The following is a 20,002-nucleotide window of genomic DNA, read 5'->3' as shown; positions in this document are numbered from 1 at the left end:
CTATTAGAGTAAAGAATGCATACTTCCTCTCCTACAGCGCCACTATGGGTAACGCCTTATTAGTACTCCTGAAGATAAGTTCCCTTTCCCGGACATCAGGGTCACCTTGACCTGCTAATTTGCAACTGAATAACTCTTTGAAACTTTGATGAATATGTATCCCGGGCATGTTCAATGCATGTTCTTTGTTCTAAAAAGGTTTAAGACTGTGCTGAAAACCATGCTTCTCTGGAAGGCTCTCTTCCTTGGCGGAAACTGCCTTCCTGGGTTATAATGCTCACCTTGGCTCAAGTAAAACTCACCTTGTCTCTGTCATCTATAGAATGGTGACAAATAAAAATGGCAAGCAATAGGATATATTGGAGAATATGAGGAAGCCATTTGGTATAAACCTAATTCGGCCTGACCTTGTCTTTCCAAAACGGCCTGACCGTGGCTATTGAGCATGCATTGCATATCTGCTTTAGATATTCCCTACGGCAAGAACAAAGGCCCTTGAGATAAAGGTGCAACTTCCCTCCCCCTCCAACATTGGCATTCCCTTAAGGATTAAGCATCTTTCCTTAGGCTAGGAACTGATTGCTGCGCTCACCTGTGACCACCCAGCTGGAGACAATAGGCTTGCCTCCTGCTACGCCCTCCCCTCCGAGATAGCAGACCACTACCTGCTGTGTCCATCAAGCACTGTGCCGACAGGGCAATCTTGTGACTATTGTGGGAGGGACATTTCAATCATATGTGAAACGTCCTGTTTGGGGGTATACAACCACTCTGTATACCTCACTTCTTTGGCTCCCTTTCTTCCTTCGGTAAGAAAGGCCCCGGGCCATGGTCCTCAGATTTCAGCTCAGAATAAACTCACCCAAATTTTCATTTATAGATTGGTTATGGATTATTTTTGTCGACAATGGCTATTGATTATTTTGCATTGACAGTACCTAATAAATAGTGGTGGTGTTGCTAGTAAATAGTGGTACTGAGATTTAGTCTTCAATAATCCTGGAAATATTTAGTCAAACCAACCTATGTTTATTATAATATTTGTGGCAGTTATTTTTTCATTAAACTTTCTATTTTGAGGCAATTGTAGATTCATATGCAGCTGTAAAAATATAATAGAGTGAGCAAGAGAGAGATCCCATGTACTTTTTACCCATTTTTCCCCCATGGTAACATCTTGCAAAATTATAATACCATATCACAACCAGGATATTCACATTAATGCAATCAAGATACAAAACATTGCCATCACCAAAAGGATCCTTTATGTTACTGTTGTATAGCTACATCCACTTCCCTCCTGCCTCCACCCTCTCCTTAACCCCTGGAAACCACTAACCTAGTCTCCATTTCTATAATTTTGTCATTTCAAGAATGTTATATAAATTGACTCATATGAGTTTCTTATTGCCTCAGACTGTCCTAGATGTGAATCAAAGCGTCTAACTCTTTCAGCGGACTATAAATAAGAGGGTAGGGTATACATATGTAGAGGCTTGGAGTTTATGAAGCTGGAGAAGTGGGTGAAAGCGAGATCACATATGCCATATGAAATAATTCAGATATTGTTCTACAGGCTGTGGGAAGCTGTTTAAGGATTTTAATTAGGAAAGTAATAATTTTAGATGAGTGATTTAAAAAGTTCGTCCTCTGCAGCCACGTACTGGATTAGTCCAGGCTAGAAGGAGGAAGAACAATCAGAACATAATGTCAGTAGTCCATGGAAGAGATTGGAAAGAGCTGAACTAAGCAGCGGCAGGAAGAAGAGGAGGAAGAAACACATATTAGAGAGAAATAATGGAGGCGGAGGGCTGAAGGCCAGGACTTTGGCTTAGGTGACTGGTTGGGTAGCAAGGCCATTTACCAGGACAAATGGAGATAAGATCTGAGTTAAGAAGACATGTTCAGTTTTCAAATACTCATTTCAATATTCTTATGGAACATCTGTGGACAATATCCAGGAGGATGCGTGGGGCATGAGCCCTAAAGAGAGATCGAGGCTAAGGATAACAATTTGTCAGTCTTCCACCCACGCATAAAAGCATGGAGTCCACAGTGACAGAAGAGTTCCCACAGAGACTGTGGACACAGAGAGAAGACAGAGAGCAAGACAAGTCACTTTCCTTCTATTTTCTTACCTGCAAATTGAGCATAATGATAACCAGCGAGCCTACATCATATTCCCGTGGGGAAAGTACATATGACAAGGGTGAAAACATTACAGAATTTTATAGATTCAAGGTATTATCACTGCAATAAAGAGAATCTTAAAACATAGAACTATAATGAAATACTAGCAAGTTTTTAGCCCTTTTTATTTTTTTCTTTTAGCACTAAGCACTTTTTTAACCTTTCCCAAAATATAAGTCATGCTTCTATTTTTGAAGAGCTCAGAAAGGCAAACATGTAATTACAGTGATATTCTGAGTAGTTGTTCGGGCATAAACAGCAGCTTCAACAGCCAGAATCTTATAATTAGGGGCAAGTTCTCAGCCATAGCTCCAGAAAAAGTGGGATGGGACCAAGTAAAGCACCAAAGGATCAGATCCTCATCGAAAAAGTGAAAAAGCAACATCGAAATGTATCTTTTCTTCCCCTGGTACATTCACCTCTGAATTTTCCAATCACACATTGCTCTGAATATCTTCTGCCAGCACAAAGTTGACACAAGTGGAGAGAGATAGTCACACGCTAGAGAGCCATCTTGCAAATCAAAACATAGTTAGTCATGTCTTGTAATCCTCCTCCCCTCCATTCTCATCACCATCCGCAGCCTCATCATGGGGGGGTCTTATTTCCTTCACTGACTTCAAATCTTTTTTCAATCAATATAATTCATGGATACTATAGTGAAAGTCAGAGAGAAGGACTCCAAATTGGTTAACAAAGAAAATGCACAGAAGTACCTAACTGCACAAAAAATCTGATGCTAAGCCATAATATACTCTTTGGGTCTGGGAAATGAAATTGCAGATTTCTAAAAACTCAAGAGAATTCACGAATTCTATCAAACTTACACATGTTTTTATCAGGTTGCTTCTTTCCTATTAGACTGAGGAAAATAGGACTCATTTATTCAAATTCTTTCTGTCACATTGATTAATGAATACTTTCATTCATCTGGCCAGTGTCTATCTGGTAAGGACTCTGAGAAAGTCATTATCTTAGGCTCTGGGTGAGGCCTGGGGCTTGGGCAGAGAGGAATAGCTCGAAAAATTTACAATCTAGGGGATACTAATGATTTGATAGAATCTTGATTGTGATGTTATCAAAATCTGTCCACATTTCTAAAGAATTTCATATTACCTATGGGATCTTGGAAAATGAAAGGTGTACCTGCTGTGGATTCTCCATATTTGCTATTTTTTGGATAAAGCTATTTACAGTGAATTATCTTATTTATCACCACCTAATTTCAAAGAAGTTGTGAGAGAACAGCTAAGGGTCCTCAGTTATGAACTGAGTAAAGGAGATGTGCACTACTGCAGTGAAGAATCCTACATAACCGGATGATGTGCCAACGCTACATCTGGCCAGGGGAAAAACTGAGTTACTGCAGGCAGTCACCCTGGGCCATTCTGAAGTTTTGCTGAATGTGCTTGTACACCAAGCCAAGGCGTTGAATCAGTAGGGCTGGTTCACCGTTTAATAGCAGGTGAAATTCATGGAGATATAAAGCGTCCTCCAGGATGGCGCCATCCACCTCTAGCCCTTGTCTCTGGTTTTCATTCAGGCTTCACCTGTTCAGAAAGAATCACTCCCAGTTACCAGCAAACTCAGTGGTGCTGAGAATAGCTCCCTGCATGGAGGAGTAGGTTGATGCCCCATCATGTGGTAAAACAGAGTTGGAGTAGGATGGGGGAAATCATGTTGAGGGCTGGTGTTGGGACAGCATGGACAGAACAGATCTTTTGCAGGTCAGGGGCAAAAAAGTAGTGTTGGGGACAGGGAAAGATAGAGAGAGGAAGAAACACAAGAGTGGTTCTCTGCTCTATTGGAATGTGTGGTTTCTTATTGCTTCTAAGTCTAGAAGCGGCTTTTGTAGGCTGGCTGTTTCTTCATCTCTCCAACAATGAGAGTGCGAAGGAATACCAGCCAGTTTAAATAATCGTGCACTCAACAAATATTTGTTGCACACCTGCTTTATGCCAGGCTGTTTCAGGAGCTGGGGAGACAGCAGTGAACAAGTCAAGGAGCTCGTTTTCTGGTTGGGGTGGGGGTGAGGGATAAACATTCCAAAGAGTAAAAAGCCAGCATCCTGGTAACCCTGATCATCCCAGCACCCTTGACCCAAGTATTCAACATTTTACTCATTTTCACGTCCTTGGCCTCCCATCCACATGCTCTGCCTACATGGGACCATTGGCATGACAACAAACCACTCATTCTTGACTCCCTGTACACTTCATCTCAGCCACACTATTCTCATTCCTTTTATTCATCCTCATGGTCTCACTTTCTGCTCCATTCACTACGATGCATTGTCTGCAACAGAAGCACAACGAGCAGTTTTTTGGGATTTAACCAAGACCTTAGACCTGAGGTTCCACTCCCTACTTTCCATTTTGATGGATTTCCTGGCACAACCATACCAATCTGCTCAGCCCTTGTTTTGCTACAAGCCCTCAGCTTTTGTACGTACCCTCCCAGTGTTCACTGGTGTATACACTGTTCTGTACGCTAGGTGTCACGACAAAACAATAGATGACTCCCAGCACACACACCACTCTGATGCCCACCATGCATGCGTGTGCTGAGAAACAATAGTACCCTTCCTCCTTACCATGCACAGTAGGCTGTACTATACCCGTAGGCCCCAGTAGGGGTGATGCCCACCCATCATGCCCCAAGACATCACTCAGCTCCATTGGAACTATTCTTGTGGACAATGCCCTCTTTAAAAACCAGAATAACCAGCTCCCTGAGACTTGGGCTTAGACACCCCAAGGAGGGTGGAGGAATAGAAGTGAAAGCTCCCAGCCCTGCACTTGGACATGAACTGACTGGAACAAACTCACGGTTGCACCCTGAGCTGGGACATTTGTGAAGCACTTCCCTGTCACACCCCTAATTTGCTACTACCATCTGAGGATGTTGTTTAGGCATAGTATATCATTATAAGAATCCTTACTATTTGTATACAAGATAATTTTACCCCAAAGTAAAAGTAAGCGGTTGATGTTGGTTGATGACCAGCTCTGTGTAGTTCTCTCTGACAGATGATAACACCTGAGAGGCAAAGGTTTCCTGTCTAGCACCTTCCCCCTCTTTGGGGACTGGTATTGTGATTTGTCTTGGGTCTCGCTTCTTCCCACTCCCTTCCTTCTCTTCTTTACTCAATAGTTTAGGTCATTCGCTGGTCTGCAGGAGAGGTTGGGGTAGAAACACTGTCCCAGAGTGCTGTGAACTAAAGCAAAGGCATGGCCTCTGGGGAACTTCTCCGCATCAAAGAGAGTCAGACCCTCCAGGCACTTTGATGTCCTGGGGAGATCAGAAATAGATTCACGAAGTAGCAAAAAGAGTCATATAAAGTAATATAACAAAAATGCAAATTAAAATCATAGGGCTATAAATTCTAGAGCGACCTGGAATAGAGACGCAATGTAGAGATAACAGTAAAAGAAGGCTTGCTGGAAATAGAGTCTTCCCAAGATGGTAGGTATAGTGCCTGCTGGCAGTCTGCACATATCAGCCACCAGGTAGAAGGAAAACCGGCCAGGGATACTAGGGAAAAAATCCAATGTCTGTGACAAGTTGTCAGACAGTCATTAGCATTCCCCTGACCACAGAGGAGCTCAGATTTGAAGGTCTCACCTGATCAAACACACTTTCTGTGTAATGAAGTATTGAGCCAACCCTTGGAATAAAAAACCTGGAGGTCTCATTAAACTATGCTGCCATTTGGAACACGTTCATTTCCTGCTTGCACGATCATATCCCTATCTGGTCCATTTTCTTTCTTAAATTTCAACTGTTAAAATGAAAGGAAACGACTTATTTTATTTAAGGTGGAACTGACATCTGATCCATGTTCCTTCTTCCAAACTGGGTAACAAAGGTGTTGGTAGTTCTGGTGTAATAAATAATACTTAAGTTGACCTAATACACTTCTGAATAAGAAACTAATATAATTCTGAAATTGTTAGTTTAAATGGAATTGATCATTTTTCCCTTCTGATAGATTTCTTTTACCAACTTTTGCTTTATGTATATACTTTAAATGCATTTGCTTTTTATTCAAAGAAAAGGAACATCATTTTTTCAATTTGTTGTCCAAATTTTAGAGGCATATTCTTTTTACTACATATTAGTGTTAACAAATACATATTCAAATTTCTTAAAGGAAGCCACTTGGAAATGTGTCTTATATTTATACTTGTTGCATTATCAAAAATAAATACTAAGTTTACCTAAGGTAGGTTGAATCTATGAAACAGCATGATTCAGGGATCAGAAAAACTGGGCTAGCAACCCATTCTTAGATTCTCAGGAGTCTGTAATTAACTCTCCATAACATACCTTGTGTGTGTATAATTAGGGTTTATCTAAACAACAAAGAGTTTAAGGAATCCTCAAGGTGAATAGCATTGTCAGAGGTGTTTGTTTCTATCCAGCTAATAACTTCATTCCAGAGAGGTTGCACCCAAACTCCAACAGCTGCAAAGAGAATAGAACCAGTGGCTGTAAAACTACGATTGCTGGGATGTGTATAACCTTGGGCTCACAGTCCTAAAGGATTATAAGGCAGGAGTTCTTCCCCATGCAGACTTAGCTTCCTCAGAAACACCCAAGGAAGTACTATTTGAGGCGGAAGAACTTAAAACCTTATAGAAAAAAATAGGAAAATTTGGCAGACTCAGGTTGTAAGAAAACTTAGAAAAGCCCCTATATTATTATTATTATTATTAATTTTTTTGGTGAGGAAGATTGGCCCTGAGCTAACATCTGTTGCCAATCTTCCTCTTTTTGCTTGAGGAAGATTGTCGCTGAGCTAACATCTGTGCCAATTTTTCTCTACTTTGTATGTGGGATGCTGCCACAGTATGGCTTGATGAGCAGTGTGCAGGTCTGTGCCCGGGATCTGAACCCAAGAACCCCAGGCTGCTGAAGTGGAGCATGCGAACTTAATCACTACACCACTAGGCCAGCCCCTGAGCCTCTATATTTTTAGGTTTACTAAAATACAATGACAGAACCAGAAATAGAAATGATATTCACACTATTTTAATGATTTTACATGAATAATATGGGTAATGTACAGTTAATTTCCATTTATCATTCCTTATTCACTGGAAATTTAACTGGCTATCCCTCTCTTACCATTTCAGCATTAGAGATGTCTAATTAGTTTTATTTTGTTACAGATAATATTTTCAGACTGGTGGTCCAGTGGTTAAGATTCTACACTCTCACTGCCACAGCCTAGGTTCATTTCCCCATCAGAGAAGCACACCACCATTTGTCCATTGTCATATTGTGGCAGCTGCGTGTTGCTGTGATGCTGAAAGCTCTGCCACGGATATTTCAAATATCCATAGGGTCACCCAGGGTGGACAGGTTTCAGTGGAGCTTCCAGACTAAGACAGACTAAGAAAGAGGACCTGGCCATCAGCTTCTGAGAAAAATGGCCATGAAGACCCAAGAATAGCAGGAAAGCTTTGGCTGAGACAGCGCCAGAAGACGAGAGGATGGTACAAGATGTCTGGGTAGGGTTCCACTCTGCTGTACACAGGGTTGCTTGGAGATGGAATCAACTGGAGGATGCTACCAACAACATCTTCAGAAGGAGTATCTTTTTTCATCTCCCTCCCAAATGAATCTTACCCTTTTAAAAATGTGCCCTTACTCTTTTAGAAATGTGCTCTGCTTCAAAAAACAAAAAATGCTGCACCTTAAGGTTTTCATCAGGAATCATGGTCCCTTCATCTTTCTGCTCCTTCTAACCTCAATCCTGTAGTTTTCTTGCAATCTTATGGTTGTAAGATGACTGCTGCATCTGCAGCATCAAGACCTCTGACAAAGCGGGAAGGAGAAAGAGCAAAGGGGAATAGCAACGTTCTTTTCTTCCAGGGACTTCCTTGTTCATTGGGGAGGGAAAGCCTGTAGGGACATTCGCCTACATATCATTGATGTCACACGGCACACTTGGCTGAAAGGGAATCTAGGAAGGCAAGCGTTTTTAACTGAAGATAATTCTACTCTAAACAAATGAGCATTTTTGGAAGTTTGGAAGAAGGAGAAAATGGAATCCAGTGGATACTTAGCTATATTTGCTGCAAATATCTTTCTGGATGTGTAACTCTGGGGCTGTTGACTTCCGTCTCCCACTTCCCATTTTCTCAGCTCTTCAGGACTCTCTCTACTCATACTCCCTCAAATCCCACAGACTTTTAGGCCTTAGGTTACTCGCAATTATCTTCTTTCATCTTTGCAGTATTTCACTACAAAAAATTCTATTCCTTTCCTGCCAACTCTTTCTGCCTCTTTTTGCCTATGCCTATTGCTTTCTTCCTTTCTCCCCCTTTTTTCTAAGTACCCCTAATAGGAGCTGTTCCTGATACAAAATTATTTTGTTAGCCAAAACATACCGAGAAATAATTTCACGCATAGTCTCTCCCAAATCTCTCGTTAAATATCAGACATTAATCAGGTATTTCTATATCTGTAAAATTTTACATCCATAAAATTGGTGTGAGCTTGTTGACAAGGGGAGCAGCCTTCAGATAGGTCTCTGGTTACTGATGGAGGGGCATGAGCTCAGGTGATTCAAGGATACATACAAAGAGGCACAGTCTCAGTCAAAACCAAGAAGGTCTAAGTAGAGAGTCTCAGACTCTGGCAGCAGCAAGGCAGAGTGGAGATTGGAAAATGTTTGCCTTTGCAGCATCTGTAAACATGCTGTAGTACTTTGCTTATTTATTGATGAAACTGTGAAAAGAGAATATAGACATCCAATTCTGAATCTTCTGTGGGCACTTGCTGGAGGCGGGAAGGAAAGAGTGGCTGAGGGGCTAAAGTGGGCAGCCAGACTCACCCAGATATATATAGAAATCAAAATGTACCTCTTAGCCATCTACAGCAGCTGGGGCAGCCGGGAGAACTCCAAACTCCTTTGCTCCCAAGAAGCAAGCTTTCATACTCCAACCGCACAGCTTGGGACCTGAAGATGTGACAGTTTGAGACAGACTTTCTTCTTGAGAGAAGCAGACTGATTTTTGTCAGTAAAATTGACTTTGATTCCGGACAATCTTTCTAATTACACAACTCTAACCAATGTATGCTTTAATAAGATGCTATGCACATGAGGATTTCCCATGCTGCCTGCATCTTCTCCTGGTAGAGACCTTGGTAGAGGCCTTGAAAGTGGATCTGGTACTGCATTGGAACATGAGAAGATGTAATAACTGGACAAAGGAGGGATAGTAAGGAGAGAGAGAGGCTGAGATGTCATGTGAAAGCTCCACTGTTTTCAAACAAGATCAGTTGCCACTGAAGAAGGGAAAGGAGCTGCCCGTGGCAAATGGATGTACAGGAAGTGCCAACTAGAAAACACTGGAGGGAGAGTGAAATGACACTGAGCAAATACATTGGGCATAGACATGCTGAGCCTTCAAGATCCAATTGCTCATGATAAGAATGCCTACTTGAAATGATTTTGCATTCAACATGCACTCTTACAATTTAGATAAAGTTATTACATTTGTTTTATATAAACAAGAGTGATTATGTAATGCCTCAGCTTTTTGAGTTGCTCCTTAACATGCACTATATTCTATCAAATCTTATAAGACATGGTTTATAATAAAAGGCAAATGGATGCCTTCATCAAATTCCCTTTACATTGGGGCAGTGAGCTATGTGCTGAGTTGCTACTGTTGGGACATAAGCACCAGGTCTTTGGAAGGCTGTCCTGACAGTTGGACAATGAACCCTGCTCCTTAACTTCACAGCAGCTGGCACCTTTTGGTCTCAAATTATGTTCTTATACCATGTAATATAAACCTCTGAAAGAGGATAATACTTTTTAGATAATTATAACCATAGAACGAAATATAATTAGTGTTTATTATAATCCTGAATTAATAGGAACACAATAAAATTATAGCCATATAGGGGCTGGCCCAGTGGCACAGTGGTTAAGTTCGCATGTTCCACCTCAGTGGCCTGGGGTTCACAGGTTCAGATCCCAGGTGCCGACCTACATACAGCTTAGCAAGCCATGCTGTGGCAGGTGTCCCACATACAAAGTAGAGGAAGATGGGCACGGATGTTAGCTCAGGGCCAGTCTTCCTCAGCAAAAAAAAAAAAAAAAAAAAAAAGGAGGAGGATTGGTGGCAGATGTTAGCTCAGGGCCAATCTTCCTCAAAAAAAAAATTATAGCCATATAAAAATAATATTTTCTTCTCCTGTAGCTTGGTGTTCAAAGATATGGAAGAAATGAGGCCATTTTACTTGGAAATAACTATATTCATCTCATTATCAGTTTCTAGACCGTTTTTGATGTATAAAAGTGAGAAAATCTAAAATCACATAATCGCCACTGCTGTCTTTGCCATTTGTAGAATAGGCTAATCAAGTTCACCAGAACTTCCTTGGCCTTTGTCGCTAAAATATGCCCATTGGCTTGTAATTCAATAAGATTATCTTTTACACAGAGGACTATCATTGATGGAATTGAGATTTTTTTAAAAAATGGCTCCAGTATTCTTGTTTTTTTGTTTTTTTCTAGATGAAATCTCTAATGGAAAAATAGCCAAGAAAAGAGTCACTCAATTGTTGAAAATATATTGTCACACCAGTTGCAGTAGTCATTTCTTCATTTTCTGAAACTGTTTCTCCAAGAAAAGGAAAGTTATTTCATCATGCTTTATCTAAACTAGAAATTTCCTTATAAAAGCAAATGATGTTTCTCTGGACACACCCTGTTCTTATTAGATCAATATTTAGATGAATTAATTGTGTTCATTTTCATGTTTGAATACAGCTTCTATATATGCTATGTGAAGGATAAATTTTCTGTTTTTTAAATTGTCCACTAATGCATTACTTTGGTTGTAAATAAACAGACATGTATGACAGCTTTCAAAAATAAATGCTGCAAAAATTTCAGAAATAAAGGGTTGCAACTGTAGCTTACACTACAACTGAGATTTGTTCCTGTGTTTTTAATCTATAAATATTGTAGGCTTCCCTCTGACCTCCAGCAGTGGGGGAAAAAATCACTCACTATCAACCCTATCTGGGAGAAATATTAGTTCAAATTAATAAAGGAAACAATCCTGTTAGATAATGCTCAGCTTTTGGGAAAAAGGACCAAAAAAAAGCTTCCAAGATCTCTTAACTTGTGTCCCCCTGATTCCTCTCCAAGATGGCTCCTGTGTACACGGGGGGACAGGTGTGGTTTTCATGACTCCTAGGTGAAGGGAGAGTCTTGGGCACAGTGGTCTTTGGGGTTATGGACCTGGTTCACATGGTTGGCACTTGCCCAGCTGATACTTGTGGCTTAGTTCTGTAGCCACCAAACAACAAGAAATGCCCCAAATGTCCCTGTGTGTGCTGGTTTGGCACACACGTTGTCTGCATCTTCCTCTCCAGTCTCCACACAATTTTTAACTGTCTTCATATTCTTCTGGACCTCTTCTTCAATGCTGATGGTTAGGTACCACTAGAGCAGTCCCTGAGAGCTGATCTTAGGTCTTCATGTGGTTAGAGCACAGGCTCATCTGAGGGACTTGCAGCCACTCTGTCATCCAGTCTCTCCTTGACTAATGCAGGCCCACTTTGGTTCCTCAGAGGCTACAGACACTCCTGAGTCTCTGGCCTGGTGACCTGCTCTGTAACCATCTCTACAGAGCACTCCACCCGTACTACAGCAACTCCCAGTGGGACGCTCTCCACCTGGGTTCAGTGACTGCGGGATCCTATATACACCACATGGGAACCAAGGCCACTCGGGGAACGTACAACTTCCTCCTGACCTTCTGCACTGCCAAGTGATGTAGGTTCTCTCCAGGTTGGTGCAGAACAGCCTGTGAGGCAAACCCTTGCGGAGTCCCAAGTAGAGAGTTGAGGCAAGAACTTCTTTGCCACGTTTACCTCTGCGTTTTCCTCACTCATTTAAGCTGGGCTGGGGGGTGGAGCGGCATACGTCATCCCTGTACTTTCCTTTCTCAGTCCTCCTTCTCCATCCTGTTTCCCTCTTCTCACCATGCCCTGGGAAGAAAAATGGGTGGATTGTCTTTTATTTTGTGACGCTGTATCTTCTTCCAAGTAACAGCAGGTCTTGGAGCTTTGCTGTCATAGGTAGCAAAGGTTTCTTCTATAGCCCACAGGAGAACTCTCTAAGCTGGATCCTCCAGGCTCGGACCGTGATATGTTAGAGGAGAAATAAAAGCATTTGGAAAATCCTCTCTCAAAGCATAGCCTAACTTGGAAGTTGTTTTATTTTTTTCCTGCATAATCTTATTTCTTATGCCAGAATCTGAATGATATAAAAGAATATTTTTTACATTCCTTCTTCTTATAAATCCGTCTCCACCACAGCATCCCCTCCCCCCTCCTTCAGTTAGATGGGTGCTCAGGCCAACTGGGTGGAGGCCACCCTCTCAGAGAGGCATAACAAAGAGTGCTTTACTAATTTTCATAATTTTTCCCCGTTACAAAATAAACATGCTGCCGTGGGAAGCCACCTCACTTCTATACGGAAATGGATGGTGTGCCAGCTACCCAATTCCTTAACAAACACCACAGCAGAAGCAAAGATTTGGTTTTTATTCCCTGGTGGAGTTTTTGTTACTATTTAAAGAAGGCAGAGCATTCTTCATTTTTGCAGACAAATTTCTTACACCACAGTGTATTTTACAAATAGCTACACTTTCTGAATATAGGCAGCAAAGCTTGAAACTTTACCAAGCATGGCAGGGGGTGCCATCACTACAAATTGATCTACACACTTGAAATGTTAGCTTTTGGTTCAAAAATAAATCTTGGATGAGCTTCAACACATTGATTTCTTTCACAGTTAACTGAAGCAGTACACAAAAGAAGGATTCACCTACACTCCCTCGCTTATAGACCACAGAAATACCAACAGCTGACTCCAGCCATTACTATCACGTGGCTCATCAAACTTTAAGAGGAATAGGTTTTGCATTCTTTATAACAGGCTTCCAGATATCCTAGATTTTCATATAAATTTTTTAAAAGATCTCATCATTAGACAAGGGAACATGGTGAAGCTTGTTGGATATATCTCCTTTCAATATAATTTTTAAAAAACATTTCCAATGTACAGAAATGTAACCATCACAGGAGCTTCTTTTCCTTGACACATGAATATACCGCTTGATGGGATGTTTGTAACCACAGCTTCTCAAGTCTCACAAACTCACACGTCCTCAAGGTTTTCCTATGATCAAATCACTCCCTTGTACATGCATAACAAGGTATATCTTCTCACATTAAAAAACATGTAATGTTCAGAGAGTTTCAATGTTTGAAATAGGAAGGTGCACAGTACACATTGCAGTTGTTGAGCTCCATCCCTCTCCGAGGTACAAGTAAAGTTGAATGAAACTTCTGGTTCTGGTTCTATTTGTGTCTGCAGAATACGGCACAAAAAATGAACAAAGATATGGAATTTTTCTATGGAATAAACTGCAATCAACATAACAGTTAATGGCTAACTACTCGAGCCAATCTATCTATGCTGCTAACATGTCGTTATCTACACACACACAGGAAATAGCCCACAATATGGCAAGACGTATGAGGCCACAGCAGAACAGCTCTATGTAAGTGAGTCAGTTCATCACCACACACATTGTTACTGGCAATTGCTTTCTTATATTTTGATTAATAACAGAAAGTTGTGCTTAACTCAGTTATGTATGTTGGTAAATTGAGCACCAGCAAGATGTGGGGCCAATGAATCTCGCTGTGATGGCCAAATCTGTGTTCTTGATGGTGAAATCAGGCAAGTCTCCCTCTTCCAGAAAGGGAAGAACTCCAATAAATAACCTCTAGTGTAGAGGATTGAAAGGTAACACTCAACATCAAGACACAGAGTAAGTTCTATGTGCAACATCTCAGGTGATATTTGGAAATATTTTCTAAACCAAGACCTATGAGTGTCTGGTTGCCCTATTAAATTATATCTCCAAATATTTGTTTAACACTTCTTTATAGGTGAGGTAGACCTTTGCAAGGAGAAAGAGTAGAGAAGGTGCAATGCTGGTAAGCTGTACCCAGCTCAGGTCTCAATCCTTCCTACTCCAAGAGCAAAACAGTAAGTGGTCAGTTAATTGAACCAACCTCAGAATTTCAGTGAACATCTGGTGTTATTCCAAATGCTTCTGGAGGCCTTAGTTCTCATCTTTAGCAGGCTATCAAACTATTCCCTATATACACAGTACTCTCCCTGAGGTGAGTTCTGGTCAACACCGTTTTCTTTTCTTTTCTTTTTTTTTTTTTGAGGAAGATTAGCCCTGAGCTAACATCTGCTGCCAATCCTCCTGTTTTTGCTGAGGAAGATTGGCCCTGAGCTAACATCTATGCCCATCTTCCTCTATTTTATACGTGGGATGCCTGCCACAGCATGGCTTGACAAGTGGTGTGTACGTCTGCGCCTGGGATCTGAACCAGTGAACCCCGGGCTGCTGAAGCAGAGCGCTTGAACTTAACTGCTATGCCATTGGGCCAGCCCATCAACACAATTTTCTTAATCTTATTATGTCTTCAGAAATGTTTTGGTGCCCCTTATAGATTGGTGCCTCTGCCAGATTCCCAGTTGACCTTCTTCTTAATCTGGCTTTGAAAACAGTTAGACTCTAGAAAAGTTTTCTCCTCTATCTGGGTGGCCACATGTTAGTGGAGTTTATTTAAAAAAAAAAAAAGGTAGTGAACCACCTTACAGAAGGCTTATAACTGATATTTCACTGGACATGAAGAGCATGGGAGGATGTGAGGCTCACACAATGATAGAATCAAGGAAGCATAGATAAGGAATGGAACTAGAGGGGTGTCTTTTTTCTTTTTTTTTTTAGTAATATAAGAAGATGTCTTTGTAACTTGATCATGATTCATGGACACTGAGCAAAATGTTAATGACTTATAATCACTTACATTGGCAAATGAGGTTGTGGGGTCCCATTTTCCCCCCTGAGAAATAAAACTCCAGTCATATAGGATGAGGGCGGAGATGGCTTAGCTAAGAGTTAGACCTCGAGAATGAGAAAATAAGAAACTAGAGTGGGGCTCCTTCTGAGTTGCTGTTTTCCACCATAAATCTTATTGGTTCAAGTACATAACTTAATAATAATAGTAAAAGAATTAAGTTCTTACATGTCAAGACACTATGCTAACGAACTTACATACACGCTCATGACGCTGCTTATCCCTATTTTATAAATGAGGAGGAAAGGGAGGTTCAAACTTGATAACCCTAAGATTCTGCAGCTGTTAAGAGGCAGAGTCGAGACTCACACCCAAGAAAATACCTTACTCTCAGCCTCATTAGTAAATTGGGATAATTAAAACCTACCTTGCAGAATGATTGTGCAATAAATAAATAAATATATGGCAGGTGTCTTGCATCTAATACTAGGTATTGAGTCATACATAGAATCTACTATTAACTTTTATTTCCCCTAAATATCTTCTCTGCCTACTGAGTTTTGGCTTCTGTTCATGTCTTTTCCAAATTGCGGATTAAAATGTATTTAATATTCTCTCCCCATTACATTCTCCTTTTAAGCTACTAGAGTGTGCAGTGTCCACTGCCCTGTACTTCCCCCCTCACATCATTTTTAAATCAAAGCAAGATAAGGGAGGGGCCCGCCCCATGGCTGAGTGGTTAAGATTGCGCGCTCTGCTTTGGCAGCCCAGGGTTTTGCCAGTTCGAATCCTGGGTGCGGACATGGCACTGCTCATTAAGCCACGCTGAGGTGGCGTCCCACATGCTACAACTAGAAGGACCCACAACTATGTACGAGGGGGCTTTGGGGAGAAAAAGAAAAAATAAAAATAAATAAAAATTTAAAAAAAGATAAGGAAGATGTGTATTTTTCCTGCACTCTCTTTTCCTTCAGAATTTTGCATGATGCATATGCATTAATGCTTCAGAAAGTAAAAATGTTTAAAAAATTCACTTAGGAAAGGTATGTTGCAACATACAGGTCTACCACAGCACATCAATTATGTGATTTTCTTGTCACATTTCTGACTGAAATGCCATCCTTGGATTGCAATGCAGGTATTTCAGGGTTGATGAGTTCCTTGGCCATTAGGCTTATGTTTTAACATACCCAGTACTTAAGGAGATATATTTTCTTCCAGAAAGTATTTGTGCAATAGAGTATCACTGACACATAAACATCTCTGAAGACACCAACAGGCATCTGAAAAATCCCAAACAGTGGACACCCAGCCCTGAGAAGACTTGCTATTTGGCATAGGAAGAAACTTCTTTCCTGAATTAAGACAGAATTGATTTGTATTTAAGCAAAATTTTCATACTTGTCCATCACCAGCTAACATGATCATTTCAGGAACTAACTCTTATTTGGAAACCTACCAATGTCTCTTTCTAGGTTCTTGGCATTTCTCAGGCTTTGGCTATTAAGGTCTCCAGCCATCCAGGTAAGCCTGATATGTGTGCCTCCAGCCCTTCTTCCTGGCTGGGCAAACAGTGTAGATCCAGGATTGTTGAGAGTCAGGATTTAAAGAACACACATGCAAAATGATAATTTTAATCTGATATGGTGTCAGATCTCATGTTACCCTTCTGTTTGTATGCCCTTTTATTCTCTTGAAGCTTCCTGATGGCTCAGTCTCCATGCAGTGCTGGCCCATAATCAGTACTCAGCAAACTCATTCATTCAACAAGTGATTTACTTGCATAATTTTAGGTAGCTAGGGCCTTATTCATTGTAGGTAAAATTCAAAGCTCAAATAATGAACGAAACCCAATTTCAGCCATTCCCCACTGTACTGGTCTTTCACAAAAGGAATTAATGACAATGGCCTGGTTGGGGGCAGTTGGAGTGTCAGGAAGTTACCCAGGACTAAGCAAGCAGGCGCCTAAAGACAGCTTTGCCTACACCATTGCAGTCCTGGTTCATTCTATTTCTCCCGGGGCTGCAAGGGAGCCCCTCCTATGGGGAGAAGGCCATTCTGACCAATTTGGTCAGATAACCATCCAGACAACTGACATTTAGTGACTATATATTAGGTCAAAGGCCTTGTCTTGGACATTGTACAAAATGCAAAGATACAGACTGAGTCCCTACCTTCTAAGATGTGCCAATCTATTTATTAAAAGATAGAAGACTTGTACTAAATGGTTCTAACAAGTGCCATGAGAGGTACAGAGAGGAGTGGTTTTTTAAGACCATTTTATTCTTTGGACCCATACAATTTACCGGAAGCAGCAATTTCAACATATTTCTATTTGCTATGTAAGGTTTGCTTGCTTGTTGGTTTATTTCTATGCTCAAACAAACTCCCTAAAGTTTGAGCAGGGACCGACTGCCTTGGAATCTCTTGAATGTGATCTGTAGGATCCGAGTATGTTCTTTGATATCCCATTTGTCTGAGCTGGGGAAAAGGTCTTCTTGCTCTAAAACAGGAGGGATCCCAGACTGATCAATGGGGCTCTTGAGTGATGTCCTTGAAAGGAACATCTAGGCTCACTGGCAATAGGGAAACAGCAGCTTCTTTTGACTGGGTTTGATTTCATCCACATTTTAAGGAAATTTCTTCAAGTCTTTCTCTTGATCATTAGGCAGTGTGAAACAGAACCCCTGATATGCTCAAGGTTGGACAGGAAATGGAGGCTTTATTTCTTTCTACATTTAATCAGATGTTGATTCTTGCTGCAAGACATTGAACATATGAAGAGGGTAAGGTGAAGCAAAGAGTCTAAAAACTTGTGCTTTGATGCATTAACATGGTGAATGCATACTTAATTTCCATATACTAGTCTTTAGGCAGTATATAATGTACAATATAAGAGTTATGTCTTTTTTTTTTTTAAAGATTTTATTTTTTTCCTTTTTCTCCCCAAAGTCCCCCAGTACATAGTTGTATATTCTTTGTTGTAGGTCCTTCTAGTTGTGGCATGTGGGACGCTGCCTCAGCGTGGTTTGATGAGCAGTGTCATGTCCGCGCCCAGGATTCGAACCAACGAAACACTGGGCCGCCGGCAGCGGAGCGCACGAACTTAACCGCTCGGCCACGGGGCCAGCCCCAAGAGTTATGTGTCTTTATCGCAATAACATTAAATTCTAATTATATGAGAGAAACCCAGAATGTATAATTTTTTCTTTTAAATGGCAGAATGTTATTTGTTGACGATAAATGGTTACCTCCCGGTTCCATGTAATCTTCATTGGGGAGATACGTTTGAGGTCAGTTTTAAAAAAAGAGTAATTTGGGCATTGTGAGGAATGAACCTGGAAGAAAGAGCACAGGAATAAATTCAGAGAGAGCTGGTTTTGCAACTTCTTAGCTCTGGGACCTTTAGAATAGTATCTTTTGCTTTTCTGTGTTTTGCGTCCCATCTGACAGAATGAGCTAATGATATATTCCAGGTGTTTTACAAAATACCAGTTTCCAAGAAAGCGTCTGCCTTCTGGGTCTTTTGGGATCTTGCAGTTGACATTGGACGGACATCTACTATGTTCAAAGCATTGTGCTTTAGACTACGGATAGGGCAATGAACAAAACGGAGATGGTTACTCTCTTCAGGGAGCTCACATACAACTTCCTACACGGAGTATCACTTGCAAATGGGGTATATCGGAGATGACTCTAGACGTCATGATGAAGGTATAGGACACTCTAAGTGAGAAGTCTGGAAGCCTTTTTAGGCAAACACGCTATCTTGGCTGCCCCCTTTCTTCTCCCATTCCTCCCTACATACCATTACTTCCAAATTATATGCAAATATGGGTTTTACAGACTGGGTTTTGTTTTTTTTTAACAAAAACTTGGCAGACACTTTTTTTCTAGTTTTTTTCCTTACTTATTATTTTCTGATATGTCTAATACCAACTTTCCCATGGGGACCGTAGTAACAAGCTGGAATACAGATGTTTTTCCATTCGTTTGCATCAAAGTAAAGTGGAAAAAACATGGGCCGGTTAGAAGCAGCTTTATCATCTTCTGAATAGGTGACCTTAAATCAGTGCACTTAGACTTCAATGCAAAAAAGAATCAGGTGGTGGTTAAAAATGCAAGTAACCCAGGCTCCATTATCATAAGAAATTATGATTAGCATTCTAAATTAGCCTGTGTAGTTAAAAATGCTTTCAGCTGCAAGTAACAAAATACTCAATATTAATCTAATTATCTCCCATAACAAGAAGTCTCCTAATAATGGTTCCAGTGTTGGTGCAGCTCAGTGATGTCATCAGGGTCCCAGGCTCTTTCTCTCCTACCTTCTCAGCATGTTAGCTTTCATCTTAGACGTCTCACCTCACGGCTACAGATGGCTGCTGCTTCCAGCAGCAAATCCTCTCACTACAGTGTTCAAGGAATGGCACCAGACAGCTCTCCTTGTGCACCTTCATCTTTTTTCAGAAGCAAAATCTTTCCTAGAAACTCTCCACTCAGGGCAGAATCTCCTTATATGTTTTTCACCAGAACTGTGTTACTGGTTGCCTCTAGCTGCAAGGAGATGGGAAGGTATTTAGGAAAGTGAAGTGGGATAACACGACTAGAGGGTAAAATTGTGACCATCTGATTTATCCTCTAAGGCTAAGCACATTGCTACCTGAACACAACTGGGTGTCTGTTGTAATTGAAGAAGTAGGGGGTGGCTGTCAGGGAGACAACCATTGATGTCTGCCCCAGCCCTGAGAGGATTCTGATGCAGGCGTCCATGGACTGCACTTTAAACGAGCGGTGGTCAAACATCATCTGAGTTATATTGGAGTCATCCAAGGAGCTTCAAAAAGTGCCAGAGGCCTGGATCTCACTGATTCAGTGGGTCAGGGGTGAG

At 41.1% G+C, this 20,002-nt stretch overlaps 1 protein-coding gene across 1 annotated transcript in view; it reads right to left on the bottom strand.

Annotated features, from left to right (window-relative positions):
• Positions 1-12,828: 12,828 nt before the first annotated feature.
• Positions 12,829-20,002, bottom strand: part of C1GALT1 (core 1 synthase, glycoprotein-N-acetylgalactosamine 3-beta-galactosyltransferase 1) — a 53,108-nt gene continuing 45,934 nt past the window's right edge. Inside the window, exon 4 of the mRNA XM_070264501.1 lies at positions 12,829-13,600. Coding sequence (XP_070120602.1) covers positions 13,415-13,600 — 186 coding nt within the window. The 3' untranslated portion in view covers positions 12,829-13,414. The remainder of the gene's footprint in view (positions 13,601-20,002) is intronic.

The sequence above is a fragment of the Equus caballus genome, chromosome 4, assembly GCF_041296265.1.
Source record: "Equus caballus isolate H_3958 breed thoroughbred chromosome 4, TB-T2T, whole genome shotgun sequence".
NCBI classification, from domain to species: Eukaryota; Metazoa; Chordata; class Mammalia; order Perissodactyla; family Equidae; genus Equus; species Equus caballus.
Note: the sequence above shows the minus strand (reverse complement) of the source record. Positions and strands in the feature narration are given on the sequence as shown.